Here is a 22,196-nt window from a genome sequence, read left to right as displayed (position 1 = left end):
CAGGGTAACCAACAACAAGAAGCAAGTTTATAAGACTGCTTTGTATGTTATTTTATAACAAGACATGTGCATGCTTAGTGTTAGGATAACCAACAACAAGAAGCAAGTTTATAAGACTGCTTTGTATGTTATTTTATAACAAGACATGTGCATGCTTAGTGTTTTTATCAAGAAAGGTAAAATTAAGATTTACAGTTCGTTCAGATTTTTTCTCTATACATAGAATTTTAATTAGGTTGCCTGTGGAATAGGCGCAATTTCAAAGTCAGCGGTCTTGGCTCAACCCAGTCTCCTTCTTTGCTCAACAGACACGTAAGGAAAACAAAATGGTGTACATCCAAGGAAGTATGTCTCGAGATTCTCTCGTTTGAAATCCTTTTTGCGTGTGCTGATTTTGCCGTTTTATCGTTTGCAGGCAACGTGCTTGAAAGGAGGTCTATCTGGAGACTCTCTATTATCACAGATGTCTTTTGGGGAATCATCGATTTTATTATTCTCTTGTGAGTGCACGTTTAAATTTGCTTTGTCAGGATTTACGATTTAAACTTTGTCTAATTTGTAGTTATTATTTGTCAACAGCTTTCACACAATGGTTTCGGTAAGTCGAGCATAGTCTCTTTTTTATATATCCATGCAGCTAGTTCTCGCTCAAACGGTTACTAGCGTACTGTACTTTAAAAGAAATTATAAAACGATTCTGTTTCCTTTGCTTGCAGCCTGGTTTGACCAAAAACGGTAGTCAGTCCAATTCTGATTATAGACCGGGAGGCGGGTAAGTCCTGTTAATAGTGTATAGGTGAAGTATGGTTTGATTTGTTAATCTTTTCATTGTTGCTTGATTATCAAAACTGTAAAATCGTACTTAACAAATTTATTTTGTGTGTGTGTGATTAATCTTTCCCTTTCTACATAGACCACCAAAGCCTCCAGGTCGAAGGTTCGGCAGATTAGGTGGAGGAGGAGGTATGAATAAAATTAATGGTTCTCCTGTGCGATCATTAGGCCAATGAAAGTCGATTTCTTATATTTAATTATGTCTTTAGACAAAAAAAAAACGAAAAACAAGGATATAAGCACACTGGACATCATTACCACTACTTAATTATGTATAACTTTATATACAGTATCAACCATGTTCTAAGCTCTTTACATTTGAAATTCTAATAATACGATAAGAACCGCCCATCTTGGAACTGAGACTATCCATGTCTCAACCCATTTCAATGGGTGTGAGGGGCCCCATAAGCTGATGTACTAACACACCACCCACATGTGATTCCTCCTATACATGTCATGTTCTGTTGTACTTTAGTTGCTTGGTAGATTGCCCAACCTGCTTTACAAAACAGGGCTGGCATTACTGGGTGTTTTGGCATAACAATACTAGCACTGTTTGCACAGGCCTTTAAAGGCTTTTAAGGCAGTGGTGTTTGAGGAATGTGCTCTTAGGCTCCAAACATGTGACATGTTTGTAGCAAATTCTCTCTTGTTTCCCATGCCACTCAAAAGTAGCCTTTTAATAACAAACTTAATATACACCGTTCTGAATTTGGTTTACTTATTGTAGACGGCCCATACAATCCTGGACCACCAATGGGTGGAGGATGAGGAAGGTACGTGCTCTGACATCATAATCGCTAAACAGGGTCATGATGTCACATTATTTTGATCCCTGATCATGTTAGACGGGTTTGCTGATGATGCATAGCAAAATATGTTGTCACAATTACCACCAACAATGATTGTCTGTCATTCAATTCCATCATCTTTGAATTTGTCATTGTACAGTATTTACTTTTCCTTGACATTTAGCTGGGCACTGTAGGCCAAGCATATCTTAATATAGTAGTTTTTTACTAAGTTAATACACTTTTTAGTGTTTCGTCAGATAATTTTCTCTGGAGTGCACATTTTTTTCACAAGTTAGTGTAAACCACTCCTAGTTTAATTTTACTGATGATCTTTCCTTCTCAGGTAAAAGCTTACCAGGTATCTTGGTAAGCTTGGTCTGAGGATGACAACAGTCTGGCATTTAATGGCATGACGTCACCCGGGCAAAGCTAGGTGGCACCCAGTGACTGATGAAAGCCTCCATGCGTCACCTCAATTCTCAACTATATATCATCAAGTAATAACCAATAGCTCAAGGTTAATATTTTATTTGCTGTATTTTTACAAATTAGCCTTGTATACATTGTATTACTTACATAAACCCAATTAGTTCAGCTTCTAGATCTACTTTGTAAATACCAGCATTTGATAACAAAATGCAGCTCTCAATAAAGAATTATATAAATGCTTTTCAAAGAGGTGTTTGTATTTAGTGACAAAAGCTGCATTATGGGGCCAGAGGTTTATTGGTTCTTATTGTGACGGTTCACTCAAAAACATAACAAGCAAGATTGATGTCATGTGAGATAAATCTTAAAAGCTCAGTCACGAAACAGTAAGCTTGCATTGTGAAACATGCTTCAAACTTGCAGAAGCAGATTAAATCGGCATGATAACAAACTAAAGTTTAGTTTCTGCATGAACAATCACAATTTAAAGGAATTTTACTTTTCAAGTTAGCAAGAAGTTTAAGAGCGTGAAAGTAGAGGGAGAGAATTTACTGTAATTGAGGCATCAAGAAAGTATTTTACAACTTCCCCAGGTAAATAGTACAATGTAAAGAAACTTTGAAGTTCCATGAAGAAACCATGAAGTTCTTTCAATTTATCTGGGATAACCTGCACCCATTGGTTGCTTATCTGATTCTCTAAAACCAGGAAGCACCCTATGTTGCTACCTAATAGCAGCAAGTAGTCCATCCTCCAGTCGACGTTTGGCCAAACTTGCCAGTCCCTTAAAATACAAACAAACTATAAAGTTAGAAGGTGCAGTATTCGTTAAAAGATTACCTCACAAAGTCAGACATTACTAGATATCTGACTAGATGTCTTGATTCATGGGAAAGAAAAGTGGTTTACCTTGAATGATCTTGGTTCATGAATGGCTATCTCAGAGAGCATCTTTCTATTCAACTGGATATCAAGCTGAAAAGGGTAGGGATATTGAGAAGCCCTGGAAGGTATATCACAAGATTGCTAGGGAGTTAGAGAGGGCAGTCATGCTACATGGTCGCACTCAGTAGAGGTGAGTGGAACTTTGTCCAGATCAGCCATGTTGTTGCTAGCTATGGTCAATCAGAGAATCTTATACCAGATAAGAGTCTGGTGTATAGTTTATGAGTAGAAGGGTATAAATATGCTTGTGTTCTAGATCTTTCTAGAGAGTGGCTTTTCTAGTCCACCAGAAAAAAAAAAACACTAAGTATGAGAGTGTTTAATATAAGCAGAGTATAAATGGAGAAAAGCTAAATTGATAAAACAGTACCTTTGCCATTTTGTGTACAAGTGTCGAATAGTTGATATTGTGTTCTCTTCCTGCAATATTGATCCTGGTTATCCAAAGCTGATGAAAAATAAACTCTCTTTCTCATATCCTTATGGTAGGTTATAAATAGTACCATATCCCACCAATGTACAATCATGAATAGGCATTAGATAATGTGTTTACTGCCTTTTTTGGGAGTTTGAGCTTTTCAACCATATTTTCTGGGTTGATAAATTCTGGGGGTATAAAAAATTTTGTGGGTATATAGACAACATTTTACCCCACAGTAACAAAAAGTCTTTTTAATTATCATTGGAAAAAAGGAACATCTAGGAGATGAATCTCCTTCATAAATAACTTTATAGAGCAAACAAGAAAACCCTGAAAATAGGAGGGAATCTCCATAAAAGTAAAGAGGGGTGATTGTCCTATCTTTTGGGGAATAAAATTCGAACAACTGCTTATCCTATCAGCTTTATTGTAGGTAACAGCAGTGCTATCTCTTAGGGTCAACAATTGCTTCAACCATGCCCAACATGCTTTCTCTTAGGGGTACAAACTGCTGTTGACCACACCAAAATTGATATCCCTTAGGGTCAACACTGATTTTGCTGACCACCATCCCTGTCTGTCTTTATGGGAGTAACCACCCTACCTCAGGACTACTAAACAACCATGAACAGAGTAAATATGGGGTGAGATTAACGATACCGTAGACCCAAATGGCTTCATTTCGGGTGAAATTTAGATGTTAGCCAGAAATTCAAGAAAAACCTAATTCGAATGAGTTTTGCATTATTCTCGAATCCTGTATCTCATAATCCTGTTTACTTAGCTCAAAGCCCAGCAATCAACATCCAGGGAACTTAGTTTTACGGCTTTGCCCTCTAATAAGCATACAACCGCGTCAGTATTATTATCGACATTCCTTCAGGTTTTATCCAAGATTTATCCGTATTTAAATCAACTTTATAAGCGTTTACACTAAATTTTGCATAGTTGTAAACTATGCCAAGATTAAGTAAGAATCCTTAGCTTCCTTCGAAGAAGGTGAAGCGAGGAAGAAAGCCCAAAACAGAGAGTTGTCTTCGTTCGTGGTCTTTTTAACTTTTCAGTGCTCTTCTTTCCTTCAGTGCAAGCTCGCTACGGTCTAGGCACTTTCTTCACTTGCACGACTAGCGCTATGACATTTGAGCGCCTAGGGGTTTTCCAGTTGCATGTTGAGCGTGCAATGTGATTGGTTGCCATAAGAGGGTCTATTTGCTCTTCGTCTGTCATTGCTGTCACGCTGCCTATAATGTTTACACAACTTCAATCCCCGATATCTCGCAATCAAATTTCACCCCAACTTACTCTAAATATGTGAATTACACTTCTAACAGCCCGATTCCTGCGCAATTTGGCAAGCGTTTAATATAGATAATTTTTGTCACACCGTGCCGCGGATAATCAATAGCTTTTTTCGCTACAGATTTAATTAGCACGTTGTAGCCAAAGAAGCAAAATTATTCCACGACTAGCTTGATCCTTGATTATTAATCAACGAGGCTGTGTGACGTCAAATATAGACATAGTTTTTCAGTTTAGTAGATGATGAAGGATATAAGGCAGATCCTGAGAGGTTACGTGCTTTTTGTGTGTATAAATAATTCGCATGTTTAAAAGTGGTTGATTTCGCACTTTGGACCAGACAAAAACACTCAAAATTAAGGGCGAATAAAAATGATTATTTTAGGAGGAAAGTATAATAATTAAGCTTTAAATTTAATAGTTTGTTGGCATTTGCTTTAATCCGATGCAAGCGTTAGCAATTTTGCCGGGACGATTCAGGTAATTACCGCTTGGGTCTACGGTATCCTTAAGCTTTATCAATTACCGCTTGGGTCTACGGTATCCTTAAGCTTTATCAATGCAGCACCCTGTATGATGCATACCTGTCAACCTCCAAAAATCTCAAAGCTTGAGAATTTTCTTGGGGGAAGGGGTGGGGTATATTAACTTTTTGGTGGAGGGGTGGGTATACCTTCCCCTGTGTTTGCCGTATACAAAGCTCTTACCGCACAAATTCACTCACAGCATAGATCTCAAGATGGTGTTGACAGGCATGATGATGCAAACACTGTTACACAGATGAGCAGCAAGGCTACTTAACTAAGGCCTAGGCATCCTCCTTGACCTGCCCCCATGCCTGCAAGGTCCCTAATATTATTACACGGTAGACAGATGATACTCACAGATCTCATGTCTCTCTTTTTCAGTCGTCTGCTGGTGTATTGGTACTGCAAAGCCTTTTGCACTCTCCTGATTGCGATGCTGTAGCAGTTCTTTGATCTACCACGAAAGCCCTATGCACAGATAATTTCCGAACTGAGTCAGTTAATAAAGATTCTCAACTTATTCTATAAGCTTAAATCGAGTGTACATAGGCAGTGAAAATAAAAACCATACTAAATTGCAAAGTAATGTATGGTATAAGCTTAATACTCTGTATATATATAGAAAGAGATATGTATACAATAATTTGAAGTTTGTGCGTAGCAAAGACCGACAAGTTCAAACCAGATCCAGAACATAAGCTTAAGTAATTTATTATAGACTTATAAGTCTGTTGAGCAATGGAAGCAAGAATTATGGCTGCAAACACACGTGATCGAAACCTTACCTTAGCAAGAGCAAATATTCTTGCTCGCTTTACAGCGCGATCGGCAGGCCCACCACGAACCATATTTTGCGAAGAATAAGTAATTGCCAAATACTACTCCAATTTAGCACAGTTATATTCGTGGTTCCCTGTACACACGATAGATATGTAGCCTGGCCTGACACACAGGTAGCCAATCGGGAGTTGAAAAATTTCAGTTAGAGTTTGGAGTTGGGCAATGGAGGAAAACTGCGAAAAAGTATGCCGTGGTCTGCAAAATACTGCTTTGGGCTTGGTGGAGCAGTAGTCTTGTCGATTGCTTTCTTTTATCTTATTGAATTTTACTTTGAGTGCAATCAAAGTCACATCGACCAGCTGGTATGTACTTAATATAACTCCAACTGCTTATTCCAAGCTCTCGTAAATAATAAGATCAAAGAACAAACAAGAATAATTCCTCACGTTTAGCTTTTTCTATCTGAGCAATGCTCAGTTGCATCATTTAATATCAAGGGCCCATTTTGCAGACAGCCTTAAATGGCCGTAACAGGGAAAGGCAATTTTAGAAAATTATTTAAATGACAAATCAGGCCCGTCCAGGATTTTGAGCGGGGTGTTCGTTTATCCATTAGGTAGGCCCCGTCCTAGGTCGTAGTGGTACTTACTTTTCCTTTATGAGAGCAGACCTTCCTATCGAGTGGGGGGTTCTTTCGAACTCCTGACTCCCCCCCCCCCCCTGGCTACGGGCCTGCAAGTAGTCATTGTATATTATTCCCCCTAATATTTCAAAGCTAGCTACAGCACTAAGAAAACATGTGAGGTCAAAGAGTTTTACTTGCCCAAAACAACAAAATAGACTTTATGGTGTTTTTCATATGAATTGTATCCAACACTATCAAAGCGTTTTTCCAAATGCTCAAAGTTTTCTCTTCTCAAATCTCAGATCAGATACCATTCATAATCGAACTGTTTAGCCTGTAATCTTTTTAAACCTATCCTTGCCCCCTAAAAGCTGGTATATACTGTATATACCCAGACCTTGGCCAAAAAATGAGTATGGGTAAATTTTCAAGAGTTTGTAATGATTCGAATAAGTGCTCTCCTTGAAATAAGTGCCGCCTCCCCAATAAGCACGCCCCTTCAACCTCGAATTTTTGAATGAGCACCCCTTATCCAATAAGTGCCCGCTCCCCTCCCCCCTAAAAAAGGTCTAAACAGAAGCACCACTTAATTAGTGTAAATCTCTCACATTGACATTCTTTATTTGCAACGTGGGTCTACTTATTATCACTTCAACTTCTATATCCATATAAGCGCAAATTTTATGCGATTGTCAATAAGTGCCCCTTCTCCAATAAGCACCGTAAAACATAAATCATTAAAACATTAAATAAGGTGTAGTTATAGTATACTTGTTGTGTCTTTTGCAGTGCAAGGAATATGATGCTGGCCAAGTCACAGGAAATCTCTGCCATTCCATGTGCTCTGAGAAATCTGTGTTGATTAACAGATGTTTAACTGGACAAGGAGAAAAAAAAGTTCACTCAGCAACTTGGAATGGGAGAGAGGTTGTTCTTAAGTTCTTCACCACATTTCAAAACTACACAATTGAGTTACTGGAGCCGAGATATGAAATTACTCAATATATTCTATCATTATTTGGAAGATTTGATCAGTGTGAAAAGTGTCAAGCTACTTTTGACCAAATTCTAGACATAGCTGATGTAGACAGGGATGGTAAACTTTCAGCATTGGAAACAAAATCAATATTGGACCTGTTACACACACCAGAGCCAAGATTGCTATTAATCCTGAATGGAAGCAAGCATTCACCAAATATATATGGTTACTGTGGTCGTTTGTATGCTGTTGAAAATATCCCACACATTGCGGATATCTTGTTTGGATTACCCATGAGACTGGATGACCTTTGTGCATTGCCATTTATTTTGGAGCCTGTTGAGAACTTTATAAGGTCTATTATCTATAAATACTATAACACCTTGGAAAAAAAATTCATGCCAATGCTATCAAAAATTCAGATGATAGTATTTGTGAATATTCTACAACTACGAGTCCCCAATATAGAGGAGAGATTCAATTATATGCATTCTGTATTGGATGGTCTTCTAGAGCTAAATTCAAATCCATTTGGTTTGTTACAATCTTGTGATGTCCACAATGGGAATTTTGGCCTGACAGACGATGCCCCACCTATTGCAAAATTCATTGACCTGGATTTAACATATACCAAGTATACTGCTGAGGTATACTTAGAGTCTACATCATGTTCTTCCAATTCAGACTGTACTATTGGCGACTTTAAGGAATGTGCCAGTAAATGTAATACAGAAACAGGATATTGCAACTCAAAATTGCTATCTCAAGATGTCCAGAACATTTGTTTAGCTATTGTAGACCCATTGATATCTTATGTCTACCAGAATTTCAACAAGGATCCTGTACAACTTAGATGTTTCCAAGTTGCTGTTGAGAGCATAAGGGAATATTGTGTCACAATCCCTGTATACGACACCTTTGAAGACCTTGTTCTCCACACTGGTAATGTTAAGAAGATGTTGAAGGACTTACAAGAGGGAAAGTATCGATGCAATTCTAATTAGTTTATCATGAAATTGTTGTGTGAAATTCCAGGTGTGAAGCTGAGGGGGGTGAACAGGGGACTCCTGGGAAAACCATGGCTGTGCATCTGAATCATGTAGGATCTAGCTAGATAACACATCTTTACATCTACCAATTCTTTTTATTATCTTAAAATTGAATTGGATTTTCTAAATAAACATCGAGTGCTATTAGAGGGAACGTTTCACATTTTATTATCTACTTGGGTTTAATAAAATCGCGTTAAAATGTCGCTTTTTTGGAAGATACGCTAAAACAATTTAAACAACAAAACTCTTGCCTTTTAAGTTTCTTCTTTATGTACAGTACCTTTCCTGAAAACCACATGACTATAAACAAAAAGACGTAGCCCTAATTAGCCAATCAGAATACGCAAATTGACACGGATAAAACTTCGTGATTTCCTACATATGTGGATTACCCTCGAACTGGCTATTCTGGCCTAACACATCCAAAGCACGGCCCCAGCTAACGGATAAAACATCTTTGTTATCAAGCCAAGAGTCCTGCCTAAGGCAAACCCGAGATTGTGCGTTTATTTTTGGCAGAAGAAGCTCGTTGTTTTTAACGTCGGTACTTCTCTGTTTTCCTTCGCTTGTGATCGGAGGCAAAACTAATCCATTACGGGTCTCACTTTTCTCGTATATTATTGGAATTTCAGGAAGTTTAAGAACTTGTTGAATAGAATTGTCTACTTCGCTAAACGCAAAATGTCCAAGTTGATCGCTGTTCCGTATTTTCAGTTCTTTTTTAAGATTTCTTTCGATGTTTGGAGACACTCTTCCTAGTCGCCGTCCATGTTTGCCTTTGTTTTTTTTATTCCTCGGTGTTTTCATACCAATAGTAGTCAATTTAAAAGTCCAATAATCACATTGATCAGACTCTTTTTACCTTCCTATTTTTGATTTTGTAATATTTCAGATGTTTGAAGCGATATCTCGCAGATCTGGTACAGACAATGGTTGGTTTGGTTGAGTTTGTGCGTCTAGCAAAACCTCCCTTGGGACATGCGGGTTTCTTTTAAAACATTTTAAACCTTATAGACAAAAGAAACTTAATCCTTTGAAATAATAAGAGACAAAAAAGAGCCATGAAATACCAATAAATGACACTGACAAAACTACTAGACCACAACTAGCCAACAACATGGATTATCTCACATTCTATACGCTAAATTGTGCGAAAATAAAACATTGCAAAACTAATGATAACAGAAAAAATGTCTACTAAAACAGTAAAATAGCCTGAAAAGTTGAAAAAATTGACATTGCATTAAAAGAAACGTTTCCACGGTAGGATTATCAAAACACTACTAAAACTCAACACAGAATCTCTATACAACAAAATAAAAGTGAAAAGAAATTCATTTTATGTTGTTTTTCGTTATAAATCCCTCGAGCCAGTTTCCCACAGTTTCCTGGTTTGCCTCCAGCCATGCGATATTAGACTTGACTTTCTCCACCGCTTGTATTTGCGCTTTGCTCTGGAATCCACTTGCAGCGGTGATTTTCTCATTAAACGCAATCAGCTATACAAAGCGATGAAATAAGTCGATAAGTAATGGATTTTAAGAGCCTTCCAATCTGTTTTCCTATCCTCTCCCCAGTAAACCGCTTTTACAGAGACGCGTCTTTCCTCCCCCTCCCCCTACCCCTCCCCCTTAAAGTATTGCAAGTATTTGGGGAGATCGTATGGTGATAGAAACTTCAGACAAGCAATAGAATAATTAGGCGTGGTTGAATCAGGGAAATAGATCTTCACAAGGTTGAAATCGTACTTTTCACGCCTCTGTAAAAACAGATTTCGCTGACGTTTTTTGAGTGTAAGGATAGCCTTACGGAGCAAAATAGACTAACGCCCGCCGGGAGAGTGGACTTGAATTGGGAACTGGACACCCCACGTGACTGGAGTTTCCCACAATCTCGTCCCCAGAGCCCGCGATCTGGCTAAGAGCTTATTGACTGTTCACCTCTTGTAGCTCGAATTCTGTGGCGAATCCCTGAGAGACGTGCTTCACAGTTTGCGAGTAGGTAGAGGCCATTGAGCCGCTATATCTGGGGAATAAAAAAGTTTCTAAGGCTAAGTTCAAATGCGTATTACCCATGAGCCGTATTCAATGCAAATGCATGCAAATGAAGATGAAACAATCGACTTGATTTTTGCAAGCATTTGCATTGATTACGGCTCATGGTAATACGAAGTTTAAACCTTAACCTTAGAAAAAACGCCAAATGTTGCGTACGTGTTAAAAGTGCGCCGCCAGGGTCTTTTTTATCTTCTCTGATAATACGCACAAGTTAAGCCGGTTTTTCACTAGCGCAAGAGACCGAGATAAAACTGACGAAAACTGTTAGCTTTTGTAATGAATGGTGTATGTTTTTGTCAGATATCTTGTCCTCAGGAGGATCAGTGTTGTAGACCCTCAGGTCTAATGGACTGAGCATCATCAGATAACAAAGTCATCGGAGTCTCGCTCAGAATCCTTTTGAATACAAACACACAGATGACTCACTTTTCCACGAGTACATCCCAGTTCATGCGAACAAAGTCCCAGGCGATGGTCCGTCCGGTGGGGTGTTCGGCTACAGCCTCGATAGCAAACCTCATCAGGGACTGCTTGATCTTCAAGGGATCCAGTGCGTAGTTCAGGTACCTACATTAGCGAGAACACCATGAACCAGGAATGCCTAGTTTATTCTTGTTTGTTGTTGTTCTTGTAGCTGTTATAGTTTCCCTTGTTTCCGTTGCTGTGCTGTTTTGTCGATGGCAATGTTGTTGTTGCTTGTTTTTTTTATGGATGTTGCTGTCAATGTTATTATTGGTGTTGCTGTTATTGCTGTCAGTGTTATTATGGTGTTTTTGTCAATGACGATGAGGTTGTTGTTTATGATATTGTTATGCTGTTTTTCTTGATAACGATGCCGTGTTGTTGTTTATGTTGTTATGGTGTTTTTGTCTATGATGATGTTGTTGCTGTTGTTGTTGCTAATGTTATTGTGCTGTTTTTGCCGATGAAGATGTCGCTGTTGTTTATTTTTGTTGGTCAAGACATTGTCACCTTGCAAGTAGCCATGATTGTTTTGTAGCAGCTAGCCCCACTATCATCCTCCTCTGGTCTGATGCGGACGGGTTTTTAGAGAGTTGATCAAACAAGAAGTTCCATTCCTTTTCTCCCCCGTTAGCTACGCCTTGAGAGTACACTAACCGTCGCAGATTTGGCGGAATCCTGAAAATGATAGATCAAAGAACATTAAAAGGCCATGGTTAAATTCTGCATTTACTTGCATAGATGGCGCACCAAATAAAATAACGCTATTTTTGAATAAGATGCTGCATCAATCTGTGCAAAGGAAAGAAGATTATTCGTAGAAGCCCCCAATGTGAACAATAAACTGGGGGAGAGTACAGTTTATCTCTTTTAAAATTGTTGTCATTTGTGCTTTACGCGATAGATTTCGGGTTCTCCATCCTACACTTACACGAAAGAGTTCGGGTTATCCATCCATTCTTTGAACATTGCAGTCGCGTTATCAACACACGAAGCCACACCAGCATCACAGAACATATCCAGCAGAATCTCCCTCTTGTATCTTACATTAAGTAAAGGGGGAAAAAAGACCATTTGAAAAACTTTTCGAGACTCTGCCCGGTAGCCCGGATTTCGAAAGAGAAGTGTGAAAGAGAAGAATGGTAATTACAATTCGCCATGACCTCCTTCATCATTGAAGCCAAGTTTCCGATATTGGGGCTCCCCTTGATGAACTAGATATTTCTGTGTAGTGAAGACAACTAAAATTATTAATCAGATACTTACAACAACGAAAGCAACAACGGTGACAACAACAGCAGAAGCAACGACAACGTTTTTAAATTACATTTTTAAAATTAAAATTCATACTATTTTTGTGCAAGAACTACCAGGTAAGTATTCGGTAACCATCATATTTATTATTCCTAACCTTTAAATAGACGTAAGCCTTAGATGACTGCGGTAGCACCATCTTTAGGTACTTGGCAGCCGTCCCCACCACGCCCCAGCACATATACGAATCCTCTTTTCTCAGAAATTCCGTGATCGCGAAGGCCTTTGTGTAATTAAGTTGACTACCCCTGTAAGCAGAAAAGTAGAGCGTAAGTGACACAAAGTAATAATTAATGGGCAGATTGTTTTCGGGTAGAACCAGGAGGACCCCTGAGGAATGGGAGAGGAAAAGAAGGGAGGACGTGAAGGACGAAATACTTACATAGCCAGTTTGAATGCATTAAACAACAACCCTGCCCTGTCGGCGACACCAAGCACCTGCAAAACGAGGACACGTATCTAGTTTAGCGAAATTGTTCGTCATCAAATGTCAAAGGCATGGAAGACAAGTACTCAAGCTGTCGACTACCCGACGTAAAGTCCAATGTGACCCAAAGTGACCTATCACGAGAACCTATTACGAGAACTACCACCTGACCTCGTGACATACCGTGTGAATTGGCGTGACTTACCACGTGACTTGGCGTGACTTACCGTGCGACTTGACTTGACTTATCATGTGACCTGGCGTGACTTACCATGTGATCTATCGTGACTAACCATGTGACTTGGCGTGACTTACCGTGTTACTTAGCGTGGCTTACCACGTGACTTTACGTGACTTACCAGATGACTTGGCGTGACTTACCGTGTGATTGGTTCTAAGCTGATCTGCCAGCGCGTCCCAGTTGTCATCCTCGTAATTCACAAGATAAAACCCCAAGTTGCCATGGTTACCCTTTATCCACGTGCTTCCGGATGACGTGATCGTTGCTGCAGGTAGGCATAACGTGAAATAATGCTTACTTAGGAGTACACGTAAAACATCAGGTTTATGTATCTTTTAATCTGCCCCCCCTCCCCTATATATCAAATGGAAAGTGGGCTTTGGCGTGGCTTAGTGTTATAATGATGTAGCGAGGCTAGTACGCGTGACTTACTGGAATTCCGGTAATGATGTAGCGAGGCTAGTACGCGTGACTTACTGGAATTCCGGTAATGATGTAGCGAGGCTAGTACGCGTGACTTACTGGAATTCCGGTAATGATGTAGCGAGGCTAGCACGCGTGACTTACTGGAATTCCGGTCCATCCACCGATTCTGTGCCTGGCTTAGTGTTATAATGAAGTAGCGAGGCTAGTACGCGTGACTTACTGGAATTCCGGTAATGATGTAGCGAGGCTAGTACGCGTGACTTACTGGAATTCCGATAATGATGTAGCGAGGCTAGTACGCGTGACTTACTGGAATTCCGGTAATGATGTAGCGAGGCTAGTACGCGTGACTTACTGGAATTCCGGTAATGATGTAGCGAGGCTAGTACGCGTGACTTACTGGAATTCCGGTAATGATGTAGCGAGGCTAGTACGCGTGACTTACTGGAATTCCGGTCCATCCACCGATTCTGGGCCTGTAGCTGCTGGTCCGTGACATACGTGAAAGGTATCATCCATTTGTAGCTAATCGATAAAAGTAAAGCACACGGGGAAGGTATCATCCATTTGTAGCTAATCGATAAAAGTAAAGCACACGGGAAAGGTATCATCCATTTGTAGCTAATCGATAAAAGTAAAGCACACGTGAAAGGTATCATCCATTTGTAGCTACTCGATAAAAGTAAAGCACACGGGAAAGGTATCATCCATTTGTAGCTACTCGATAAAAGTAAAGCACACGGGAAAGGTATCATCCATTTGTAACTACTCGATAATAGTAAAGCACACGGGAAAGGTGTTCTAGAGTGAGCTATCATCTGAAGAATTGGCCTAAATGTGGTTTCCTATCCGAAATCGTAGGCTTTACTCCTAGGAAGTCTTTGATGCGGACCCTTCTTTAGGGCATCATGGCTACATGGCGACTACATTGAGCCAAGTTTGTTGTAAACTAACGGTAGCTTTGCAAGAAATTGAGTTGTATTTGTGGATAATTGGAAGCAGCTGACCTTTTAAAAATCTATTGAAGTCCCCCTCTATTTTTTTATAATCAAACATTATTCTCCTTTGTTTTTAGTTATTTACTTCCCTTGAAATGCCTTGAGGTTTGACGCCCGTTATGCCTCGCCGACCCTACCCACATCATGACACAGACCGTCTATTTTAACATGGCTCACTTGTACGGCGATTTGTACTTCGATGCTGATACGTTTGCCATGGGATCAAACAAGAAATGCTTCTGAGTCACCGCAAAGCTTGGTGTTTTATCCTTGGCCTTCTTGATCATTACCACAGGGTACCCCATCTGAAGTGTCCACGTATCCATAATATATTTGACGTCAACACAGCTACCCCGTGTACAGCTAGCCTGTAAAAGACAAGCGCCAATCAAGAGATGACGTCAACACAGATAAAGCTCTGTCCGTAAAAGACAAGCGACAATCGAGAGATGACGATAACAAAGCTATCTCACCTGTCTAAAAGATTCCCATAAGTCGTCTGTGTTCGCATTACCATAAGCGTGGGTTTTTAAGTATCGCTATGGAAAAGGGAAGAAAACATGAACGATCAAATAGCCACAGTTCCCAAATGAACGCATTATAAGAGACAAAAACATTCATATTAGACATTCATTCAGTAAATGCGCAAGACGAATAGAAGCCCCCCCCTTCCCCCTCCCCAAGGGCCCGTTGTTATAAATACGAGACACAAAGATATGAAAACTGAAAATTCTGTCTGTGGTTGTCGAAGACTGTGTGAAACTCAGTAGTGGATTGAACAGCTGTGCTTCAGTGGTGCTATGTGGCCAAATACACCGAGTCAATAAGAACACGTGTATGATGGATTGCTTGCGATTTACCCTAAGTCCGTCAATAAAAGTGTCATTTCCGATGATATATTCGAGCATGCGTAGCACAGTTGCGCCCTGTAAACAATCACAGTATAGTTAACATATATGCACACTACATGGAACACCTACATCGATCGCGTACAATTATACATGCTTTGATAATTTCAGTGCTAAGTGATGCAACTCAATGGAAAGTCTCTTTACGTCAGGGACGTACCATTAGATATTATTCAAAACTCTACCCTCCCCCTTCTTCTTCATCAGGTGGCTAGGTTGTTGTTGCTACTGGGTAGAAATATTTTGTGTAAGAGCAATTGTCATAAGAATAGTTTGTGATACCTTGGAGTAGGATATTGCGTCGAATATTTCTCCGATCTCGTCAGGGCTGATCACCGGTACCCGTATGGGGTGGGACGAGGCTAGGCCGTCAAGAGTCATGGCGACCTCCACTGTGTCCACCAAAAAGTGTTGATCCTATTTAGCAAAAAAAAAAAAAAAAAAAAACGAAAAAAGCGTTTGCTCTTCAATTAATTAAATCTTGCTTACGATGCGCTATGCCAACACTACATTCTCCTTCAATCAAACTAGACACATGCCATGGCAACACTACATTCTCCTCCAATCAAACTGGACACATGCCATGGCAAAACTACATTTTCCTCCAGTTAACTTAACTTCCGAGTTAACTTACCACGTGCCATGACGTCACTACATTCTCCTACAATCCGAGTTAACTTACCACGTGCCATGACGTCACTACACTCTCCTCCAATCCGAGTTAACTTACCACGTGCCATGATGGCTCCGCGGCATCTGCCCCCTTGTATGCCATGAGTGTTGCAAAGGCTTCGTTCAGCCAGAGATCGTCCCACCATGCCATGGTGACGATGTTCCCAAACCACTAGGGAGAACAAAACATGCGTGTCCTACCATGCGAGACATACTAGGACATAGTGATTGTAAACTAGGCTTTACTTTCATGAGAACCAGAGCCAACAAACATACGAAGCATGTGCAAGTGTGTTGGCGAAATGGGCGCATAGGTACGAAATAGATACGAACATTTGTCTCGATCTTTTCTCCCTTCTTTCTCTTGGCCCTCTGGGCTTGTTACGCGAGGCTGCACGAGGAGTTGCGAGACTCGAGACAGAGGGGTCTTACACCGCTTGGCTTAGATATTTCATTAGAGAAATCAAGTTACGCAGCTCAGAAAAACATTTTCTGGTAGAAATAATAACGTACTTTGGACTTGATTCCGTGATTTAGTAGGTGCACCAAAACGTAGGTCATTTCTTATTGAAGGATCGTCAAACTATCCTTTATCAAGAGACCGTGATGTCATTATCTCTTGCCTTTATCCAATATGAAACCAATATGAGTGTGCAGCCCCGCTAGCAAACCCTGTGTACACGCCTAAGTAACACTTCAAACAACGCGTCCCATCCTGTTAGCGTAAGTGTGGATACATTATCAGGCATTTATACATAAAGGATATACTACCATTTGCATTAATTGACCTTCAGTAAGTATTTCTTCACCTGATGAGCGAGTTCATGTGCAATGATTCTAGCCACGTTGTATTTCGCGTCTTCAGACGACTCTTTGTTCCAAAGAAGATAACTCTCTCTGTATTTAATAAGACCCCAGTTCTCCATAGCCCCAGGCCCAAACTCGGGCAGTCCGATCATGTCTGTGAGAAAGAATTCAGTCATGGATCAAGATAAGACGTGCATCCCAAAATTTAACGTTATTTATTTAACTTCTAAGAAAAGGAGTTGCGTTCGGAAAAGCCAGGTCTGGAAAGTTGTAGCATCTTTGTTTATGTACCTGTAAATATCCACACGTCTTGTCACGTGTATCCTGATACAGTCATTTATAGTTTCCCATAAATCATTGCGGGCTACGACACATGAATTATCGAGTGCAACCTTATCTGAAGTAGATGTTTATTTTTTTTAAAATGATAGTATTTAGAATGGTCTTTTTCAAAGACTATTCAGCGCCACAAACTATTATTTTTTCAGACAAGTTAAATTTCAAGACCAGACTCGATGTCAGAAGAAGTGTGATGTTTTACCAAGTTTGGTGAGGGAGTACCCCATATCGTAATACTGATCGAAGAGCTTGAGTACGTCACGTCCTACTCGGATAGCATATTCAGTGGTATCAAGCGCTTCACGACGACTGTAGACCCGCATCTAAAACCACAAAAAAAAGAATACTAGGATAACATCCACCATAATCTGCTTGCATCCTACTGGCCTGCCTCCCCCTGACCTGTCTCCCCCTGGCCTGCCTCCCCCTGGCCTGCCTCCCCCTGACCTGCCTCCCCCTGGCCTGCCTCCCCCTGGCCTGCCTCCCCCTGACCTGCCTCCCCCTGGCCTGCCTCCCCCTGGCCTGCCTCCCCCTGACCTGTCTCCCCCTGGCCTGCCTCCCCCTGGCCTGCCTCCCCCTGGCCTGCCTCCCCCTGGCCTGCCTCCCCCTGACCTGCCTCCCCCTGGCCTGCCTCCCCCTGGCCTGCCTCCCCCTGGCCTGCCTCCCCCTGACCTGTCTCCCCCTGGCCTGCCTCCCCCTGGCCTGCCTCCCCCTGGCCTGTCTCCCCCTGGCCTGCCTCCCCCTGACCTGCCTCCCCCTGGCCTGCCTCCCCCTGGCCTGCCTCCCCCTGGCTTGTGCTTTCTGCCTTGTGTAGCTACCGTACCTTCTGACCTGTCTCCATCTAGACATTTCTTCCCTCTTACCATACTTTCAGACCAGTCTTATCTTCTTCTACCGTCCCTTATGACCTGTCTACCCTTCCTCGTGACTTGTCTACCCTCCCTTTTGACATATCTACTCTCCCTCCTGACTTGTCAACCCTCCCTACTGACATATCTACCCTCCCCCCTGACATATCTACCCTCCCTCCTGACATATTTACCCTCCCTCCTGACTTGTCAACCCTCCCTCCTGACATATCTACCCTCCCTCCTGACACATCTACCCTCCCTCCTGACACATCTACCCTCCCTCCTGACACATCTACCCTCCCTCCTGACTTGTCAACCCTCCCTCCTGACATATCTACCTCCCCCCTTGATTTGTCTACCCTCCCTTTTGACATATCTACCCTCCCTCCTGACATATCTACCTCCCCCCCTTGATTTGTCTACCCTCCCTTTTGACATATCTACCCTCCCTCCTGACATATCTACCCTAATCCTGACATATCTACCCTCCCTCCTGACATATCTACCCTCCCTCCTGACTTGTCAACCCTCCCTCCTGACCCTCCGGACAAGTCTACCCTCCCCTTCCTCCTCCTCTACACCTGTCTCACCTCTTACCGTGGCCTGCCTCCTTTCTCACTGACCTTAACGTTGTTCTCGGTGACAGTCTCCTTGTAATAAAAGTCTCCCACCGTAAATGCCACAAGGTAAGTTGACATAACTACAGACTGCTCGAAATAGTCATGTCTCTGACCATCGATGATTTTACTCTGGTAGATTGGCATGTTTGACAAAGCGACATAGTCAGGTCGATGGGCAATGGTGATATTAAAAGTTGCCTTCATTCCTGGCTCGTCAAAGCAAGGAAAAGCTTCTCGGGCCTTGACTGGTTCAAACTGTGTAGCTACAAAATACCTACGAAAAAAGGGATTAAATATGGGCAAGGTAAAAATACGGTTTTCAAATGATAAGGAAACATTAAACAAGATGCTTTTAAATCAAGTGCGTCTGGCGCCTAAAATTAGCAAAATGCTCAAGAAAAAATATATACCCTCACTTATAGGAAGGGTATTGAGAGAGGGTATTGATCTCTTCTCAAACAGTCGTCTGTGTATTTGGCCTAACGGGGATTAGTGCTTTGCCATGCCAATACTACACCGTTGTTTAGTATTGATGCATCAATCACTGATAAACAAATTTAATTCTACATACACTCTTTGTCCATTATTTTGCGTGAAGGAGCTGCGGTAGAACCCGCGGAGGCCTTTGGAGTAAAATCCTTTGTAACTTATGCTGACCACGTACAAACTCGGCTCGAGGCTCTGCTCCGCCTCCATGACGTAAAACTGGTTTTTCTTAAAGGGGAAGTGTTGTCTGATACCGAGAGAGCCTGGGATAAAACATTGAATAAAGAAAATTTAATTCAACAACAATTAAAAATTTAAGTTAAAACCGAGCTTTGTTTGGAAACTGAATATTTTTATATCTTTATTTTGTGCCTTTCTTTATTTCTATCCCTTTTTAATTTCTGAGTACTTTCGTGTTCATAATGCATCACCTTGGCTTCCTGTCTTTCTGATGTCAATATCGGACACATTCAGTCTGCGATTATGGACTATGATAATCTTGGTTGCCTTGAAAACGTTAATATAGATGTCAACTTTGCCGTGAAAATGATCTCGGTCGAGTGTTACGTTCAGGAAGAGGTTGTAGTGTACTGGGATGACGCCATAAGGTAGTCGGACGTTCCACCAGGCCTCCGTCCCAGGGGTGGCCGGGCCTGCCGGACGAGTTGGCTCCTCAGTACTTGACTCAACAGGTGCTACATCCAGATTAAATAATGAAACAATTATCTTTTGATAACTTAGATTATTACAGATACTTTTTAACTGCTACTGCCTGCTGACACCATTGCCATTATTTTTAAATATGTATTTATTATTTATTCATTCATTTTTTTTAACAGCGGACCAGTTTCCTCCTCCCCTTTACCCTTGGAAAGTGTCTAAGGACACTAAGGTCTGTTGGGGCATGATGAAGTACTTGGCTTAGGTTGTTTGGTATTTTATTTCTTGTTTTGTTTTTATTTAGATAATAGCCTTTTTTAAACTTTAGAGATGTTTTGTCTATTTCTTCATAACGTTTCTATTATCTGCGACAGTCAGTGCATGGTTGGGAAGTTTGGAATGTTAGGGGTCGTTTTAAAGGCATTTTTGGCTGATAAATAAACTTGTTCTTGGCTGCGCCTCATATTTCTTTTAAGGTACGTGCCCACTGCACTTAATTTCAAGTGAAATTAAAAAGGTGAGAAAACAGAAAGAGAGCACAGAGAAAACGGACAAGGTGAACATAGAGAAGCAGAGGAGAAAGGGAAAAACGTTTCGTTCAGTGCGTTCTCGCGCACTCTAAAACCGTGTTGTTTTTCCGTTACAATGGCCTAAAATCGCTAGCCTGGTTCCCATATGTATTCCAAAATGTATTCCTATTAAACGTATGTATTCCTTCGTATGTATTCCTTTTAACGTATGTATTCCTTAACGTATGTATTCCTTCGTATGTATTCCCATTTAACGCGCGGTTGATATTACGAAAATCAACGCGTCATGTGTGTTTGTTTTGTAAGGGGAGTTATTAGTTGCGCTGTTGGGGGTGTGGGACATGGATTATGAAGTGGATTATGTTTGTCAACAGGGTCTTTGTTCGAAGATATCGGGTACGCGAAGTGTCGGCAAGAAGTGCCGACGAACGAGCCTTATCCGAGTCCCATACAAAGCAAACACACATGACGCGTTAATTTTCGTAATAAATATCAATCGCGCGTTAGGAATACATTTTGCCGTGCTCCCTTGGTTGCGTCTGTCGTTTCGGTCGTATCTGTCGTGTGAAAAAAATTCTATACGACAGATACGACCATATGGAAACTTCAGACGCAATAGCCTGATGCGACAGACGCGACCCGACACGACAGATACGACTTGTCGCTTGAGTTAGAATTGGTTCCCATACGACAGATACGACAGGAAATGGGCGTGATGCAACCGCACTATTGCAAGAGACAAATACAACATAAGCATATACCACAATGCACTTCGTTTCCAACATGGCGGCAGAGGGAGAAACAAGTGCGTGTTCTGTGTCGCTGTTTATGGAAGCTCTGCAGCGATTCGAATGCCTCTATAACAAATTTTTCAAAGACAAGTTAGAGAAAATTGTTGGAAGAAGTTGGCCGATCAATTCCACATATCTGCCGACGAGGCGGAACGAAAATACAAGGACATAAACAGCCTGAGCTCCTCTCTTCTTCGGTATATTGCTCGTACCCGAAATCTGCATGTTCTCCGTTCTCCTCTGGCCCATTTTCCTTTGTGGAACATGCCCGTTAAAGTAGATAACAAGCCAAAATGCCTTTCTCGTTCATTTATTGCCACCATGTTTCTCTTAAATGGCGCGTAAACAGATAAAGTTGGAGCGACTTATACGAATTATGGAGACCAGCGCAGTCGGTGGGCAAGTTCATACGACAGAAGCGACAGACGCAACAATATGGAAACCAGGCTTTATTTGGGCCTGGATCCTTTTTATCCCTGATATCAAATTTCATCTCACTGATGAATGCGAATACTTTTACCCCTTCTATGTCTTTGAAAATTACCTTTATGAAGCCTCGAGCTTGCTTTTCCCAAAAGTGCAGCAAGAATTATAATGATAACCACTAAAATTAGCATCACGATAGCCAAAGCTATAAGCTTGACTCTGCTCAAAAACACCCCAGACCAAAAGCTTTTCGGCTGTTTTGAGGAGGTCTTAAGGAGCTCGTTTTCGGGTTTGAAGGACTCTTCCATGTCGAGAGCAGACTGTATCGCGATCCGTTTGTGCGTTGCCCTCGCTTATTACTCTGTTATCAGCCGCTTAAAGCGTTCTGCACTGCTGCTTTTAGGCTGATAAAAGGTAGGTCAAAACTCAAATATCTACTTGTTTACTTTCGTTATAGAGTAATACAATTACAATAACAAGCATTTTAGGCTCC

General features: G+C 41.2%; 4 protein-coding genes across 5 annotated transcripts; 2 read left to right on the top strand and 2 right to left on the bottom strand.

The window, feature by feature from the left end:
• The first annotated feature begins 290 nt into the window (after positions 1 to 290).
• LOC116616940 (selenoprotein K) lies at positions 291 to 2,307 on the top strand. The gene is made up of 7 exons (XM_032379174.2): positions 291 to 345; positions 416 to 500; positions 580 to 598; positions 717 to 772; positions 914 to 963; positions 1,568 to 1,613; positions 1,975 to 2,307. The coding sequence occupies exons 1-6, from the start codon at positions 327 to 329 to the stop codon at positions 1,606 to 1,608; spliced, it is 270 nt and encodes an 89-aa protein (XP_032235065.1). The 5' UTR covers positions 291 to 326; the 3' UTR covers positions 1,609 to 1,613; positions 1,975 to 2,307.
• Positions 2,144 to 6,201, bottom strand: LOC5510078 (50S ribosomal protein L20). Its single transcript, XM_001630474.3, has 5 exons — positions 6,038 to 6,201; positions 5,610 to 5,720; positions 3,376 to 3,453; positions 2,970 to 3,035; positions 2,144 to 2,844 (listed from the first exon to the last, which is right to left on the bottom strand). The coding sequence occupies exons 1-5, from the start codon at positions 6,098 to 6,100 to the stop codon at positions 2,785 to 2,787; spliced, it is 378 nt and encodes a 125-aa protein (XP_001630524.1). The 5' UTR covers positions 6,101 to 6,201; the 3' UTR covers positions 2,144 to 2,784.
• On the top strand, positions 6,173 to 8,834 carry LOC5510055 (divergent protein kinase domain 1B). Its single transcript, XM_001630509.3, has 2 exons — positions 6,173 to 6,394; positions 7,447 to 8,834. Exons 1-2 carry the CDS (start codon positions 6,278 to 6,280, stop codon positions 8,638 to 8,640), a joined length of 1,311 nt encoding a protein of 436 aa, XP_001630559.1. The 5' UTR covers positions 6,173 to 6,277; the 3' UTR covers positions 8,641 to 8,834.
• A 589-nt stretch (positions 8,835 to 9,423) lies between these two features.
• LOC5510054 (glutamyl aminopeptidase) lies at positions 9,424 to 22,011 on the bottom strand. Of its 2 annotated transcripts, XM_032379167.2 has the most exons (21): positions 21,822 to 22,011; positions 19,728 to 19,991; positions 19,382 to 19,559; positions 18,814 to 19,084; positions 17,542 to 17,662; positions 17,003 to 17,154; positions 16,252 to 16,365; positions 15,804 to 15,938; positions 15,474 to 15,539; positions 15,087 to 15,152; positions 14,791 to 14,981; positions 14,061 to 14,140; positions 13,330 to 13,454; positions 12,904 to 12,959; positions 12,619 to 12,769; positions 12,358 to 12,431; positions 12,139 to 12,249; positions 11,718 to 11,885; positions 11,172 to 11,312; positions 10,629 to 10,713; positions 9,424 to 10,187 (listed from the first exon to the last, which is right to left on the bottom strand). In XM_032379167.2, exons 1-21 carry the CDS (start codon positions 22,009 to 22,011, stop codon positions 10,023 to 10,025), a joined length of 2,904 nt encoding a protein of 967 aa, XP_032235058.1. In that variant the 3' UTR covers positions 9,424 to 10,022. The 2 variants fall into 2 exon arrangements, with proteins under 2 accessions (XP_032235058.1, XP_032235059.1); XM_032379168.2 differs by lacking the exon at positions 12,139 to 12,249.
• Between the last annotated feature and the right edge of the window lie 185 nt (positions 22,012 to 22,196).

This window comes from Nematostella vectensis, chromosome 3 (genome assembly GCF_932526225.1).
Source record: "Nematostella vectensis chromosome 3, jaNemVect1.1, whole genome shotgun sequence".
Taxonomy (NCBI): Eukaryota; Metazoa; Cnidaria; class Anthozoa; order Actiniaria; family Edwardsiidae; genus Nematostella; species Nematostella vectensis.
This window is presented reverse-complemented; position numbering and strand designations above follow the sequence as displayed.

What these genes read in the sequence shown, in the direction of transcription:
- LOC5510054 (XM_032379167.2), bottom strand. Translation starts at nt 22,011, where the DNA reads ATGGAAGAGTCCTTCAAACCCGAAAACGAGCTCCTTAAGACCTCCTCA. An exon ending in AGCTTAGAACCAATCACACG is followed by an intron (nt 12,960 to 13,329) that starts GTAAGTCACGCC and finishes CTCGTTTTGCAG; the next exon opens with GTGCTTGGTGTCGCCGACAG. An exon ending in CAGAATTCGAGCTACAAGAG is followed by an intron (nt 10,188 to 10,628) that starts GTGAACAGTCAA and finishes CGCTTTGTATAG; the next exon opens with CTGATTGCGTTTAATGAGAA.
- LOC5510078 (XM_001630474.3), bottom strand. Translation starts at nt 6,100, where the DNA reads ATGGTTCGTGGTGGGCCTGCCGATCGCGCTGTAAAGCGAGCAAGAATA. An exon ending in AAAAGAGAGACATGAGATCT is followed by an intron (nt 3,454 to 5,609) that starts GTGAGTATCATC and finishes ATTTTTCATCAG; the next exon opens with CTTTGGATAACCAGGATCAA. An exon ending in TTGTACACAAAATGGCAAAG is followed by an intron (nt 3,036 to 3,375) that starts GTACTGTTTTAT and finishes TACCCTTTTCAG; the next exon opens with CTTGATATCCAGTTGAATAG.
- LOC116616940 (XM_032379174.2), top strand. An exon ending in GATTATAGACCGGGAGGCGG is followed by an intron (nt 773 to 913) that starts GTAAGTCCTGTT and finishes CTTTCTACATAG; the next exon opens with ACCACCAAAGCCTCCAGGTC. An exon ending in CAGATTAGGTGGAGGAGGAG is followed by an intron (nt 964 to 1,567) that starts GTATGAATAAAA and finishes TACTTATTGTAG; the next exon opens with ACGGCCCATACAATCCTGGA.
- LOC5510055 (XM_001630509.3), top strand. Translation starts at nt 6,278, where the DNA reads ATGCCGTGGTCTGCAAAATACTGCTTTGGGCTTGGTGGAGCAGTAGTC. An exon ending in AAAGTCACATCGACCAGCTG is followed by an intron (nt 6,395 to 7,446) that starts GTATGTACTTAA and finishes TGTCTTTTGCAG; the next exon opens with TGCAAGGAATATGATGCTGG.